Below are 12513 nucleotides of genomic sequence, written 5' to 3'. Positions count from 1 at the left end.
CAATTCTCGACAGTTCTCGTATACTGCATTGTTTTTCCTTAATTTTTAAACAGAGTTCTAACGTTATAACTTGTGTACACAATTTTAAAAGGCTGAAATCAGCACGAAATTTAATTTTAATTGTCGTGCTGGATAGTATTTAGATATCTGGCGACAATTCTCGACAGTTCTCGTATAATGCATTGTTTTTCCTTAATTTTTAAACAGAGTTCTATCGTTTGAACCTGTGTACACAATTTTAAAGGCTGAAATCAGCACGAAAATTAATTTTTATTGTCGTGCTGGACAGTTTTTAGATATCTGGCGACAATTCTCGACAGTTCTCGTATACTGCATTGTTTTTCCTTAATTTTTAAACAGAGTTCTAACGTTTTAACTTGAGTACACAATTTTAAAAAACTGAAATCATCACGAAATTTAATTTTAATTGTCGTGCTGGATAGTTTTTGATATCTGGCGACAATACTCGACAGTTCTCCTATACTGCATGGTTTTTCCTAAATTTTTAAACAAAGTTCTAACGTTTGAACTTGTGTACACAATATTAAAGGCTGAAATCAGCACGAAATTTAATTTTAATTGTCGTGCTGGATAGTTTTAGATATCTGGCGACAATTCTCGACAGTTCTCGTATTCTGCATTGTTTTTTCTTAATTTATAAACAGAGTTCTAACATTTGAACTTGTGTACACAATTTTAAGAGGCTGAGATCAGCACGAAAATTAATTTTAATTGTCGTGCTGGATAGTTTTTACATATCTGGCGACAATTCTCGACAGTTTTCGTATACTGCATTGTTTTTTCTTAATTTTTAAACAGAGTTCTATCGTTTGAACTTGTGTACACAATTTTAAGTGGCTGAAATCAGCACGAAAATTAATTTTAATTGTCGTGCTGGATAGTTTTAGATATCTGGCGACAATTCTCGACAGTTCTCGTATTCTGCATTGTTTTTTCTTAATGTTTAAACAGAGTTCTATCGTTTGAACTTGTGTACACAATTTTAAGTGGCTGAAATCAGCACGAAAATTAATTTTAATTGTCGTGCTGGATAGTTTTAGATATCTGGCGACAATTCTCGACAGTTCTCGTATAATGCATTGTTTTTCCTTAATTTTTAAACAGAGTTCTATCGTTTGAACTTGTGTACACAATTTTAAGTGGCTGAAATCAGCACGAAAATTAATTTTAATTGTCGTGCTGGATAGTTTTAGATATCTGGCGACAATTCTCGACAGTTCTCGTATTCTGCATTGTTTTTTCTTAATGTTTAAACAGAGTTCTAACGTTCTAACTTGTGTACACAATTTTAAGGGGCTGAAATCAGCACGAAAATTAATTTTAATTGTCGTGCTGGATAGTTTTTTGATATCTGGCGACAATTCTCGACAGTTCTCGTATTCTGCATTGTTTTTTCTTAATGTTTAAACAGAGTTCTAACGTTCTAACTAGTGTACACAATTTTAAGGGGCTGAAATCAGCACGAAAATTAATTTTAATTGTCGTGCTGGATAGTTTTTACATATCTGGCGACAATTCTCCACATTTCTCGTATTCTGCATTGTTTTTTTTTAATTTTTAAACAAAGTTCTATTGTTTAAACTTGTGTACACAATTTTAAAGGCTGAAATCATCACGAAATTTAATTTTAATTGTCGTGCTGGATAGTTTTTGATATCTGGCGACAATACTCGACAGTTCTCCTATACTGCATGGTTTTTCCTAAATTTTTAAACAGAGTTCTAACGTTTGAACTTGTGTACACAATATTAAAGGCTGAAATCAGCACGAAATTTAATTTTAATTTTCGTGCTGGATAGTTTTAGATATCTGGCGACAATTCTCGACAGTTCTCGTATTCTGCATTGTTTTTTCTTAATTTATAAACAGAGTTCTAACATTTGAACTTGTGTACACAATTTTAAGAGGCTGAGATCAGCACGAAAATTAATTTTAATTGTCGTGCTGGATAGTTTTTACATATCTGGCGACAATTCTCGACAGTTTTCGTATACTGCATTGTTTTTTCTTAATTTTTAAACAGAGTTCTAACGTTATAACTTGTGTACACAATTTTAAAGGCTGAAATCAGCACGAAAATTAATTTTTATTGTCGTGCTGGACAGTTTTTAGATATCTGGCGACAATTCTCGACAGTTCTCGTATACTGCATTGTTTTTCCTTAATTTTTAAACAGAGTTCTAACGTTTTAACTTGAGTACACAATTTTAAAAAACTGAAATCAGCACGAAATTTAATTTTAATTGTCGTGCTGGATAGTTTTTGATATCTGGCGGCAATTCTCGACAGTTCTCGTATTCTGCATTGTTTTTTTTTAATTTTTAAACAAAGTTCTATTGTTTAAACTTGTGTACACAATTTTAAAGGCTGAAATCATCACGAAATTTAATTTTAATTGTCGTGCTGGATAGTTTTAGATATCTGGCGACAATTCTCGACAGTTCTCGTATTCTGCATTGTTTTTTCTTAATTTATAAACAGAGTTCTAACATTTGAACTTGTGTACACAATTTTAAGAGGCTGAAATCAGCACGAAAATTAATTTTAATTGTCGTGCTGGATAGTTTTTACATATCTGGCGACAATTCTCGACAGTTTTCGTATACTGCATTGTTTTTCCTTAATTTTTAAACAGAGTTCTATCGTTTGAACTTGTGTACACAATTTTAAGTGGCTGAAATCAGCACGAAAATTAATTTTAATTGTCGTGCTGGATAGTTTTAGATATCTGGCGACAATTCTCGACAGTTCTCGTATTCTGCATTGTTTTTTCTTAATGTTTAAACAGAGTTCTAACGTTCTAACTTGTGTACACAATTTTAAGGGGCTGAAATCAGCACGAAAATTAATTTTAATTGTCGTGCTGGATAGTTTTAGATATCTGGCGACAATTCTCGACAGTTCTCGTATTCTGCATTGTTTTTTCTTAATGTTTAAACAGTGTTCCTACGTTCTAACTTGTGTACACAATTCTAAGAGGCTGAAATCAGCACGAAATTTAATTTTAATTGTCGTGCTGGATAGTTTTAGATATCTGGCGACAATTCTCGACAGTTCTCGTATTCTGCATTGTTTTTTCTTAATTTATAAACAGAGTTCTAACATTTGAACTTGTGTACACAATTTTAAGAGGCTGAGATCAGCACGAAAATTAATTTTAATTGTCGTGCTGGATAGTTTTTTGATATCTGGCGACAATTCTCGACAGTTCTCGTATTCTGCATTGTTTTTTCTTAATGTTTAAACAGAGTTCTAACGTTCTAACTTGTGTACACAATTTTAAGGGGCTGAAATCAGCACGAAAATTAATTTTAATTGTCGTGCTGGATAGTTTTTTGATATCTGGCGACAATTCTCGACAGTTCTCGTATTCTGCATTGTTTTTTCTTAATGTTTAAACAGAGTTCTAACGTTCTAACTAGTGTACACAATTTTAAGGGGCTGAAATCAGCACGAAAATTAATTTTAATTGTCGTGCTGGATAGTTTTTACATATCTGGCGACAATTCTCGACAGTTCTCGTATTCTGCATTGTTTTTTTTTTAATTTTTAAACAAAGTTCTATTGTTTAAACTTGTGTACACAATTTTAAAGGCTGAAATCATCACGAAATTTAATTTTAATTGTCGTGCTGGATAGTTTTTGATATCTGGCGACAATACTCGACAGTTCTCCTATACTGCATGGTTTTTCCTAAATTTTTAAACAGAGTTCTAACGTTTGAACTTGTGTACACAATATTAAAAGCTGAAATCAGCACGAAATTTAATTTTAATTGTCGTGCTGGATAGTTTTAGATATCTGGCGACAATTCTCGACAGTTCTCGTATTCTGCATTGTTTTTTCTTAATTTATAAACAGAGTTCTAACATTTGAACTTGTGTACACAATTTTAAGAGGCTGAGATCAGCACGAAAATTAATTTTAATTGTCGTGCTGGATAGTTTTTTGATATCTGGCGACAATTCTCGACAGTTCTCGTATTCTGCATTGTTTTTTCTTAATGTTTAAACAGAGTTCTAACGTTCTAACTTGTGTACACAATTTTAAGGGGCTGAAATCAGCACGAAAATTAATTTTAATTGTCGTGCTGGATAGTTTTTTGATATCTGGCGACAATTCTCGACAGTTCTCGTATTCTGCATTGTTTTTTCTTAATGTTTAAACAGAGTTCTAACGTTCTAACTAGTGTACACAATTTTAAGGGGCTGAAATCAGCACGAAAATTAATTTTAATTGTCGTGCTGGATAGTTTTTACATATCTGGCGACAATTCTCCACATTTCTCGTATTCTGCATTGTTTTTTCTTAATGTTTAAACAGAGTTCTAACGTTCTAACTTGTGTACACAATTTTAAGAGGCTGAAATCAGCACGAAAATTAATTTTAATTGTCGTGCTGGATAATTTTTTGATATCTGGCGACAATTCATCACAGTTCTCGTATTCTGCATTGTTTTTTCTTAATGTTTAAACAGTGTTCCTACGTTCTAACTTGTGTACACAATTCTAAGAGGCTGAAATCAGCACGAAATTTAATTTTAATTGTCGTGCTGGATAGTTTTTGATATCTGGCGGCAATTCTCGACAGTTTTCGTATACTGCTGTGTTTTTCTATAATTTTTAAACAGAGTTCTATAGTTTAAAATCTTGTACACAATTTTAAATGGCTGAAATCAGCACGATACTCGAATTTAACTGTCGTGCTGGATAGTTTTTACATATTTGGCCACAATTCTCGACAGTTCTCGTATATTGCTGTGTTTTTCTATAATTTTTAAACAAAGTTCTAACGTTTAAACTTGTGTACACAATTTTAAAAGCGCCAAAACAGCACGAAAAATGAATTAAGCTGTCGTGCAGGGTAGTTTTGACATATCTGGCGACAATTCTCAACAGTTCTCGTATACTGCACTATTTTTCCTTAATTTTTAAACAGAGTTCTAACGTTTAAACTTGTGTACACAATTTTAAAACCGCGAAAACAGCACGAAAAATGAATTAAACTGTCGTGCTGGGTAGTTTTGACATATCTGGCGACAATTCTCGACAGTTCTCGTATACTGCATTGTTTTTCCTTAATTTTTAAACAGAGTTCTATCGTTTAAACTTGTGTACACAATTTTAAATGGCTGAAATCAGCACGAAACTTAAATTTAATTGTCGTGCTGGATAGTTTTTACATATCTGGCGACAATTCTCGACAGTCCTCGTATACTGCATTGTTTTTCTATAATTTTTAAACAGAGTTCTAACGTTTAAACTTGTGTACACAATTTTAAAAGCGCGAAAACAGCACGAAAAATGAATTAAACTGTCGTGCTTGGTAGTTTTGACATATCTGGCGACAATTCTCGACAGTTTTCGTATACTACTGTGATTTTCTATAATTTTTAAACAGAGTTCGATAGTTTAAACTTGTGTACACAATTTTAAAAGGCTGAAATCAGCACGAAACTCGAATTTAATTGTCGTGCTGGTTAGTTTTTACATATCAGGCGACAATTCTCGACAGTTTTCGTATACTGCTGTGTTTTTCTATAATTTTTAAACAGAGTTCTATAGTTTAAAATCTTGTACACAATTTTAAATGGCTGAAATCAGCACGACACTCAAATTTTATTGACGTGCTGGATAGTTTTTACATATCTGGTAACAATTCCCGACAGGTCTCGTATACTGCTGTGTTTTTCTATAATTTTTAAACAGAGTTCTATAGTTTAAATTTGTGTACACAATTTTAAATGGCTGAAATCAGCACGACATTTGAAATTTATTGACGTGCTGGATAGTTTTTACATATCTGGCAACAATTCTCGACAGTTCTCGTATACTGCTGTATTTTTCTATAATTTTTAAACACAGGTTTATTGTTTAAACTTGTGTACATAATTTTATCTGGTTGAAATCAGCACGACAGTCGAATTTTATTAACGTGCTGGATAGTTTTTACATATCTGGCGACAATTCTCGACTGTTCTCGTATACTGCTGTGTTTTTCTATAATTTTTACACAGAGTTCTATCGTTTAAACATTTGTACACAATTTTAAATGGCTGAAATCAGCACGACACTCGAATTTAATTGTCGTGTTGTATAGTTTTTACATATCTGGCGACAATTCTCGACTGGTTTATACGTTTAGATCTAACAGGAACTAAGGGTAAGTACCAATCGTGAAGAATTTTACAACAGTTGCAAAGCTGATTTTTCTGCTCAACGCAGCCAATGATAATACTGTAATTCGCGTTGGTATGAGTGTTCCTTATTTAATCGGTAACATAGAGGATATTCACTGATGATAACCTTTACAAATATAGCATTTCAAATCAGGTAAAATTTTCGCTTATTCTGATTTAGACCGTTGTAATAAGAGTATTAATTATTTTAATTTAACGAAATTACTGAATAATCTTTGAATTTATTTTTAAGGTGCAACCGATTTTTTCGTGAAACCCGATGTCAAGTATAAAGCAAAAATTTAAGAAATGAAAAAACCGAAAAATTAAATTTTCACTAAAGATTTATAACTTTACAATTTTTGAAATTTTAAAGCTAAAAATTCTATGAGATTTTTTTCAGATGTTATACTTTGAGGACAAAAATGGTTCAGTTGTTCCAAATAAGATATTTATTTTGAGAAGTGGTGAAATTTAAGGTAAAAAAATACAAACAACTTTTACCAAATATATTTATTATCTATAAAATTTTTTTTTATTGATATCAGTGTATACAAAGGTAAATTAATAAGAGATAGCACGACAAATGTAGCTTCTGCGTTATTTAGTATTTTTAAATTGAAGCTGAATCTTTCTTCGGCTCGTTTAGACCCTACAGTCAACGTGAAGGATTAAGTACCTTATTGTAATAAACCTTATATATAAACAATAATAAGTTAAATATTTGACCGATGAATGTTGAACATAAAGATAAAGGTAAAATTTCCTTACATATAAAGCATGACGATTAGCACATTTTGCAACGAGAAATCAGAATTACGTAGTCGAGATCTGCTGTCGAATCCAAGGTACATATTTGGCCACATCAACATAAACCATATATCCTATACACCTGCGATTACCACCGTCGAATAGTGGTCGCGAAACGATGCCGCGCAATTGATAACGACCTGTGATAGAATCGAAAAGCACGAGCCCACTTCCGGAATCAACGTTGCAAAGATTATTTTCATTTTGTAAACCAGCACAAAAAGTGCGGTTTGAGGTCAAACGGACAAAATATGGATTTCTCGAGTGACAGTCCTCCTATAACAATGTCAAGTTTTTATTATTTGTCTCATCATATTCTGATAACAATAGCGCGGATTTCGTCGATTATACATGTGCAGATATATGTTAAAATATTACTTCAAGAGCATTCACCAAAAATTCGAGAATATCTTCTCTTTATGACGTGATAAGATTTATTGATTAAAAAAAAATTAATGCATTTATCAATTTAACTCGAAAACTGCAATGGTTTGACAAATCCATCTAATATGGATGTATGTAATAAATATTATTATTATTATTATTATTATTATTATTATTATTATTATTATTATTATTATTATTATTATAACGACATTGCTATTATATTAATAAATAGAAAAATTTGGATGTCATTTAGTTTGTATATCAAATAGCAAATTTTACAATGATTGAAGAATTAACTTTTGTAAAAGTTTTTACCTGACTCACTATTGGCATCCTTGCCATTCGTGGTTCATCGATATATGGATTAAAGCCGCTAAATCCAACTTCAGTTTGGGTCGGAGATTCACCCCAACCTACGACATACCCTGTTCTACCGATGACATTTTGAAGATTGAAAGGACCAAACCAGAGGCAAATAGGCTTAATAAAAGGACTAAAATCTACGGGCGTTCTAAGCATCAAAATTGCCAGATCGGAGTCGGCAGTGGCTGCGTGTGCGTAGTCAGGATGAATCTCATAGTCCCCAACCTCGCGAATGATAGTTCCTTTGTCACGCCAGTGACGTGAGTTTAGTTTGCCAAAGGCCACAAACAAATCGTCTGGGTCTACAGTGTCATTCAAGAACTCCTTCATACAATGTCCCGCTGTAAAAAGAAGATATGCATTTCTTAATAATCTACAGGCTCTGTCGCGCGAAAGACACATGAAGAACTTTTGAATACCAAATATATATTAAATATATATCAAAGATTTTCTTCAAATGCGAGATTCTAACGACCATTTAAAAGTATTATCAGAAAATACATGACATGAATAGACAATTGTTCAGAAAAGGAGGCAAACGTAGAATAAAAAGCTCTCACAAAATGTTTGTTAGGCAGATAGTAATAGTAATAACATATTTTCTCGATTTAGTAGCATACCTGTTATAATATGTCTGGTTGTTAGAATAGAACCACCACATAGAAATTCATAACTTGTTCTCACGACAAAGATTGCTACCATCCATGGCCATTGGCCCGGTAAAGCCTTCTCACCATTAGAAATTAGATTATTTATATCGTCAGTATAATAACTGGTAATACCACATTCATTGTTGCTAACAAAAGGAGTAGTAGAATTGGCTTTAGAGTGGTTTAAACTGTTTAGATAATCGTAACTCGGATTATTTATGCGATATGTGGTGGAATTTCGACGCCAAGAAAGTGGTTCTTCGTTTGGCAAGAACACAATGTGTCCCAGCACGAGATTAGCTTTGATATTTCCTTTTGCTGAAATGGGAAATGTTACCAATTAAAAATTTTTTTAGAATAAAAAATACATTTCATTTTCTTCTGAGCACAGAAACTAAGAGACATTTCAAGACACAAAGAATGGCTGTGATATGATGTGTTTTTACGTAAAGACAATATATGATAGAAACAGTCAATTTTAATTGGCCCAATGAATTAAATTTCCTACTTATTTTTTATTACTTTTGTTTTTTTATTTTGAATAACACAAAGTCAGATATAAATAAGAACTTACTTGATATGATTCGAAAGAATAAGGACCGATTTCACCAACTCCGGTTACCTTAACCGGTCGGTTATTCCATTAGAATTGACCAATCACATTTGTTAATTTTGCTTAACGACAAATACGATTGGTCAATTCCAATGGAATAACTGACCGGTTAAGGTAACCGGAGTTGGTGATATCGGCTCTAAGTAACTAAAACATTTAGTACTATTTTTTGAAATATTAGATATAATACTTATTGTTTTGTTTTTTTTTTTTGAGCAAATGAGGTACTTACATTTAGAGTTTGAACAATACTGTCGATTGTTAAACCATATTGCAGACAATGTTGGATTTGATTCGCTTGCTAAGGGGAAATGCATATGATACAACAAAGAATTGCCTTCTTGAACAGCTCGAACCGACTCTTTTGTCGACCGTGCCAATTTTAATCGCACGAAATTTTTCTAAACCGCAACAATAATTAAATATAAGCCTAGTTCTTATCTATTATACATATAAATAAAACTTAAAAATTATTAATTATATAAAATTTAAAATAAAGTTTTAAATTATTTTTTGATCTATCTTTGTTCTTCTTGTGACAAAATTATATGTTTAGTTTCATGTTGTGATTACTTAGATATTTCACAAATCTCAAAATATATTTAAAAATGCAAATTATGTAAAAAATATTTTTAAATTGTGCTTTAGTTATTTTAAAGTGCACTAATTTTTTACGGCAAAAAGAGTTTTATTTTTTAAATTGCTATTTACAGAATTAAATGTATGTTAAAAATATATTTTAAAAAATTATTAGAAATTGCCTATATTAATAGTCGTAACATTATATAATACACATATACAAATTTTTCTTCTACGTTAATAAAGATAAAAAAGAATACTTACAGACGAGTCATCAACATGTAAAGCTACTTTTAAATGGAATTCATCATTTTCTGGAGGAGTTGGAATTTCGATCTGTCCCAACAGTTTTGACATATCAGTTGCCCCAAGTTCGGTTATATATGTAAAATATTCCGAACAATCAGATATCTGCCCTTGTACCAAGATAATTGCCTTGGTACAAAGTAAATACAGTGCAATTAAGATGAAAATCTTAGCCATCTTCTGCGATTCTGTTATAAAATTAGCAAAAGGCATGATTTATATAAGTGTACTTAATTTTTCTAATTTTTAATATAATTTTAATCCTTATTTAATGTTCGCGCTTTTGTGTGTGTGTGTGTGTGTGTGTAAAATAATTTACTACAAATGTATAAAGAAACCTGATAAATTATAAGTCAGATAAGTTTGTAGATTATAAGTAAGATGTTAAAAGTATGATTTATCTGAAAAAATAACTATTGTAAAAAAAGGTAAATTTTCCAAAAATTATAAGTGGCAAATTCAATTTAAAAAAGTAATAAAATTCACATTTGAATCGTATTTTAATAATCTTTTTACGTTTACAAGTATTTAAACTTATTAATGAGGAAATAAACAGAAAAGAATACTTTGCACAATGATAGTAACGCGATGCGTCTGGTAGGGCAAGGACATCTTATTTCCTAACATTATTATTAACATAAATATTACAATGGACATAAATTATTAATTAAAATTGTTAATATTTTTTAAATCGGAATCAGTGTACTATAATACTTACTGAAAAACGCTGAGAATAGATTAATTTTAGTATCACACTTACATATGTCAACAAATGATATCTGCACTGTTTTTCAATAGCTTAATTTATATCTAGTTGTTCAACCCCGAGTCTAGTTGTTGACTCCGAAATAAATTTAGGAAATGTTTGCGGATTGATCTTACTTGTACTAAGAACGAAATGAAAATAACGTCATAGAACCGGTTTACACATCCAAGGAATTCCACTTCAAAGTGAACCAGGATTGGACGGCTTGGTATAAACCAAGCCAATAATAATACAGCGATTCCAGTTAGTATAGGAGTATTCCCCTCTTATCGGAATCACTAAAACATAGAAATAATCACTGATGATTACAGTTACAAAAATAGCACTGCAAATCAAGTAAAATTCCTCTTACTTCCTATTCAGATTTAGAGAGTATATTCCTGCTTTTATATGGTATTAATCAGATTTATTTATTAAAATACAATTAAACTTACTTTCTAAACTGCAATCAATGTATTTTCACTAATTTGTAGTAATATACTTATAACTGTGATAATTAGTAAGTGTCCACTAACTTTTAGTAATTTTTACTTTAGAATTAGTGTACAATTATTGAAAGATGAATATATTATTTTATTGATTGACAAGTTATAAGTATATCACTGAAATTAGTCTATTTTCACTTATTGTAATTTAGAGAATAGAAGACAAATTGAAGGCAGTCATAATGACTTATTTTAACCTTTTTAAAACACTTTCTCATGGAAAGACTTTAGACAGATAAGAATTATCATTGTATTCAGCGATTAAAAAAATCTAAGATTACGTGCATAACTTATGTTGCACTGTGAAGCCAAAGTGAAGTGTTTTACTCATCATCCTTTATTTTATACTTTAATTAGAAAAATTTAAAAAAGCATAAATTTTTTTAAAAATTTTTAAACAATTTTACTCATTCGTAAACGGAATAGCATGTATGTGCGGTCTGAAGGTGCTAAAATAATAATATGGCGTAAGTGTAAATACAAATAAGCAAAGAAGGATACCATTGTTCGTCCAAGTGGATTTAAATCCTAGTAATATTTTCATGTAAATTTTTACAATTTTTAGTTGGTGCAAACTACACACTAATTGTTTGTCGGTCTTGAAATATAACGCGAGTTTTTCATCAATTAATTAATCGTATTATGCGCAGGTGCAACTTTGCTAAATAAAATAAAAACTTTATTTGTGCATCGTGCGATTGAATAATCGATGAATTAAAAATCTCACTTGTAATTTCGAACTGAAGCTCGAATGTAATATCATAAATTAATTTAAAATACAATTTAATAATTTTATGTTATTCATAAGTATTTTAAAAATCTGTAAGAAATTTATTGTGAAAAATATTATTTTTACCGAAATTCTATCGTGGATTTCTTTATATTTCGATAGATTTTACATTTTTTGTGTACTCTAGCTCTATTTCAGAATTTCAAGATTGATATAGGAGGACAGAATAGCGAGAAATTTCTTGAAAGCTACTCTCTAAAGCACAATCAGTAAAAAATCAGTGAAGTCAGTAAAAATTTACTGATTATTAATAATAGGCTTATAACTTATCAATTAGTGAAATAAATACACTGATCTCTCAATGATAATACATTAATATTGAAATTGAAATTACTAAAAAAGTTATGAATACTCACTAATTATCACAGTTACAAGTCTATCACTACAAATCAATGATAATACACTGATTGTCATTTAAAGTTATTAAATCTTAAAATTATATACATAATATAATTTATCACATAAAACTCCTTGAAAAATAATTTTACACTTATTAAATAAAATAAATTTAATTTATAAATATTTGTGAGTACTTCAGATTAAACAAAATTCTTCTAAGATTTGG

At 30.7% G+C, this 12513-nt stretch overlaps 1 protein-coding gene across 5 annotated transcripts; it reads right to left on the bottom strand.

Moving 5' to 3' along the window:
• Window positions 1–6697: 6697 nt before the first annotated feature.
• LOC105827852 (serine protease gd) lies at window positions 6698–12406 on the bottom strand. Of its 5 annotated transcripts, none has more exons than XM_012666031.3 (6): window positions 9866–12406; window positions 9255–9423; window positions 8380–8727; window positions 7712–8100; window positions 6971–7285; window positions 6698–6893 (listed from the first exon to the last, which is right to left on the bottom strand). In XM_012666031.3, the coding sequence occupies exons 1-5, from the start codon at window positions 10118–10120 to the stop codon at window positions 7016–7018; spliced, it is 1431 nt and encodes a 476-aa protein (XP_012521485.1). In that variant the 5' UTR covers window positions 10121–12406; the 3' UTR covers window positions 6698–6893; window positions 6971–7015. The 5 variants fall into 5 exon arrangements, with proteins under 5 accessions (XP_012521485.1, XP_012521486.1, XP_012521488.1 ...); XM_012666032.3 differs by having other exon boundaries at window positions 6698–6851; XM_012666034.3 differs by having other exon boundaries at window positions 6698–7285; window positions 9866–10095; window positions 10626–12406.
• Window positions 12407–12513: the final 107 nt, after the last annotated feature.

This window comes from Monomorium pharaonis, chromosome 2 (genome assembly GCF_013373865.1).
Source record: "Monomorium pharaonis isolate MP-MQ-018 chromosome 2, ASM1337386v2, whole genome shotgun sequence".
NCBI lineage: Eukaryota > Metazoa > Arthropoda > Insecta > Hymenoptera > Formicidae > Monomorium > Monomorium pharaonis.
Note: the sequence above shows the minus strand (reverse complement) of the source record. Positions and strands in the feature narration are given on the sequence as shown.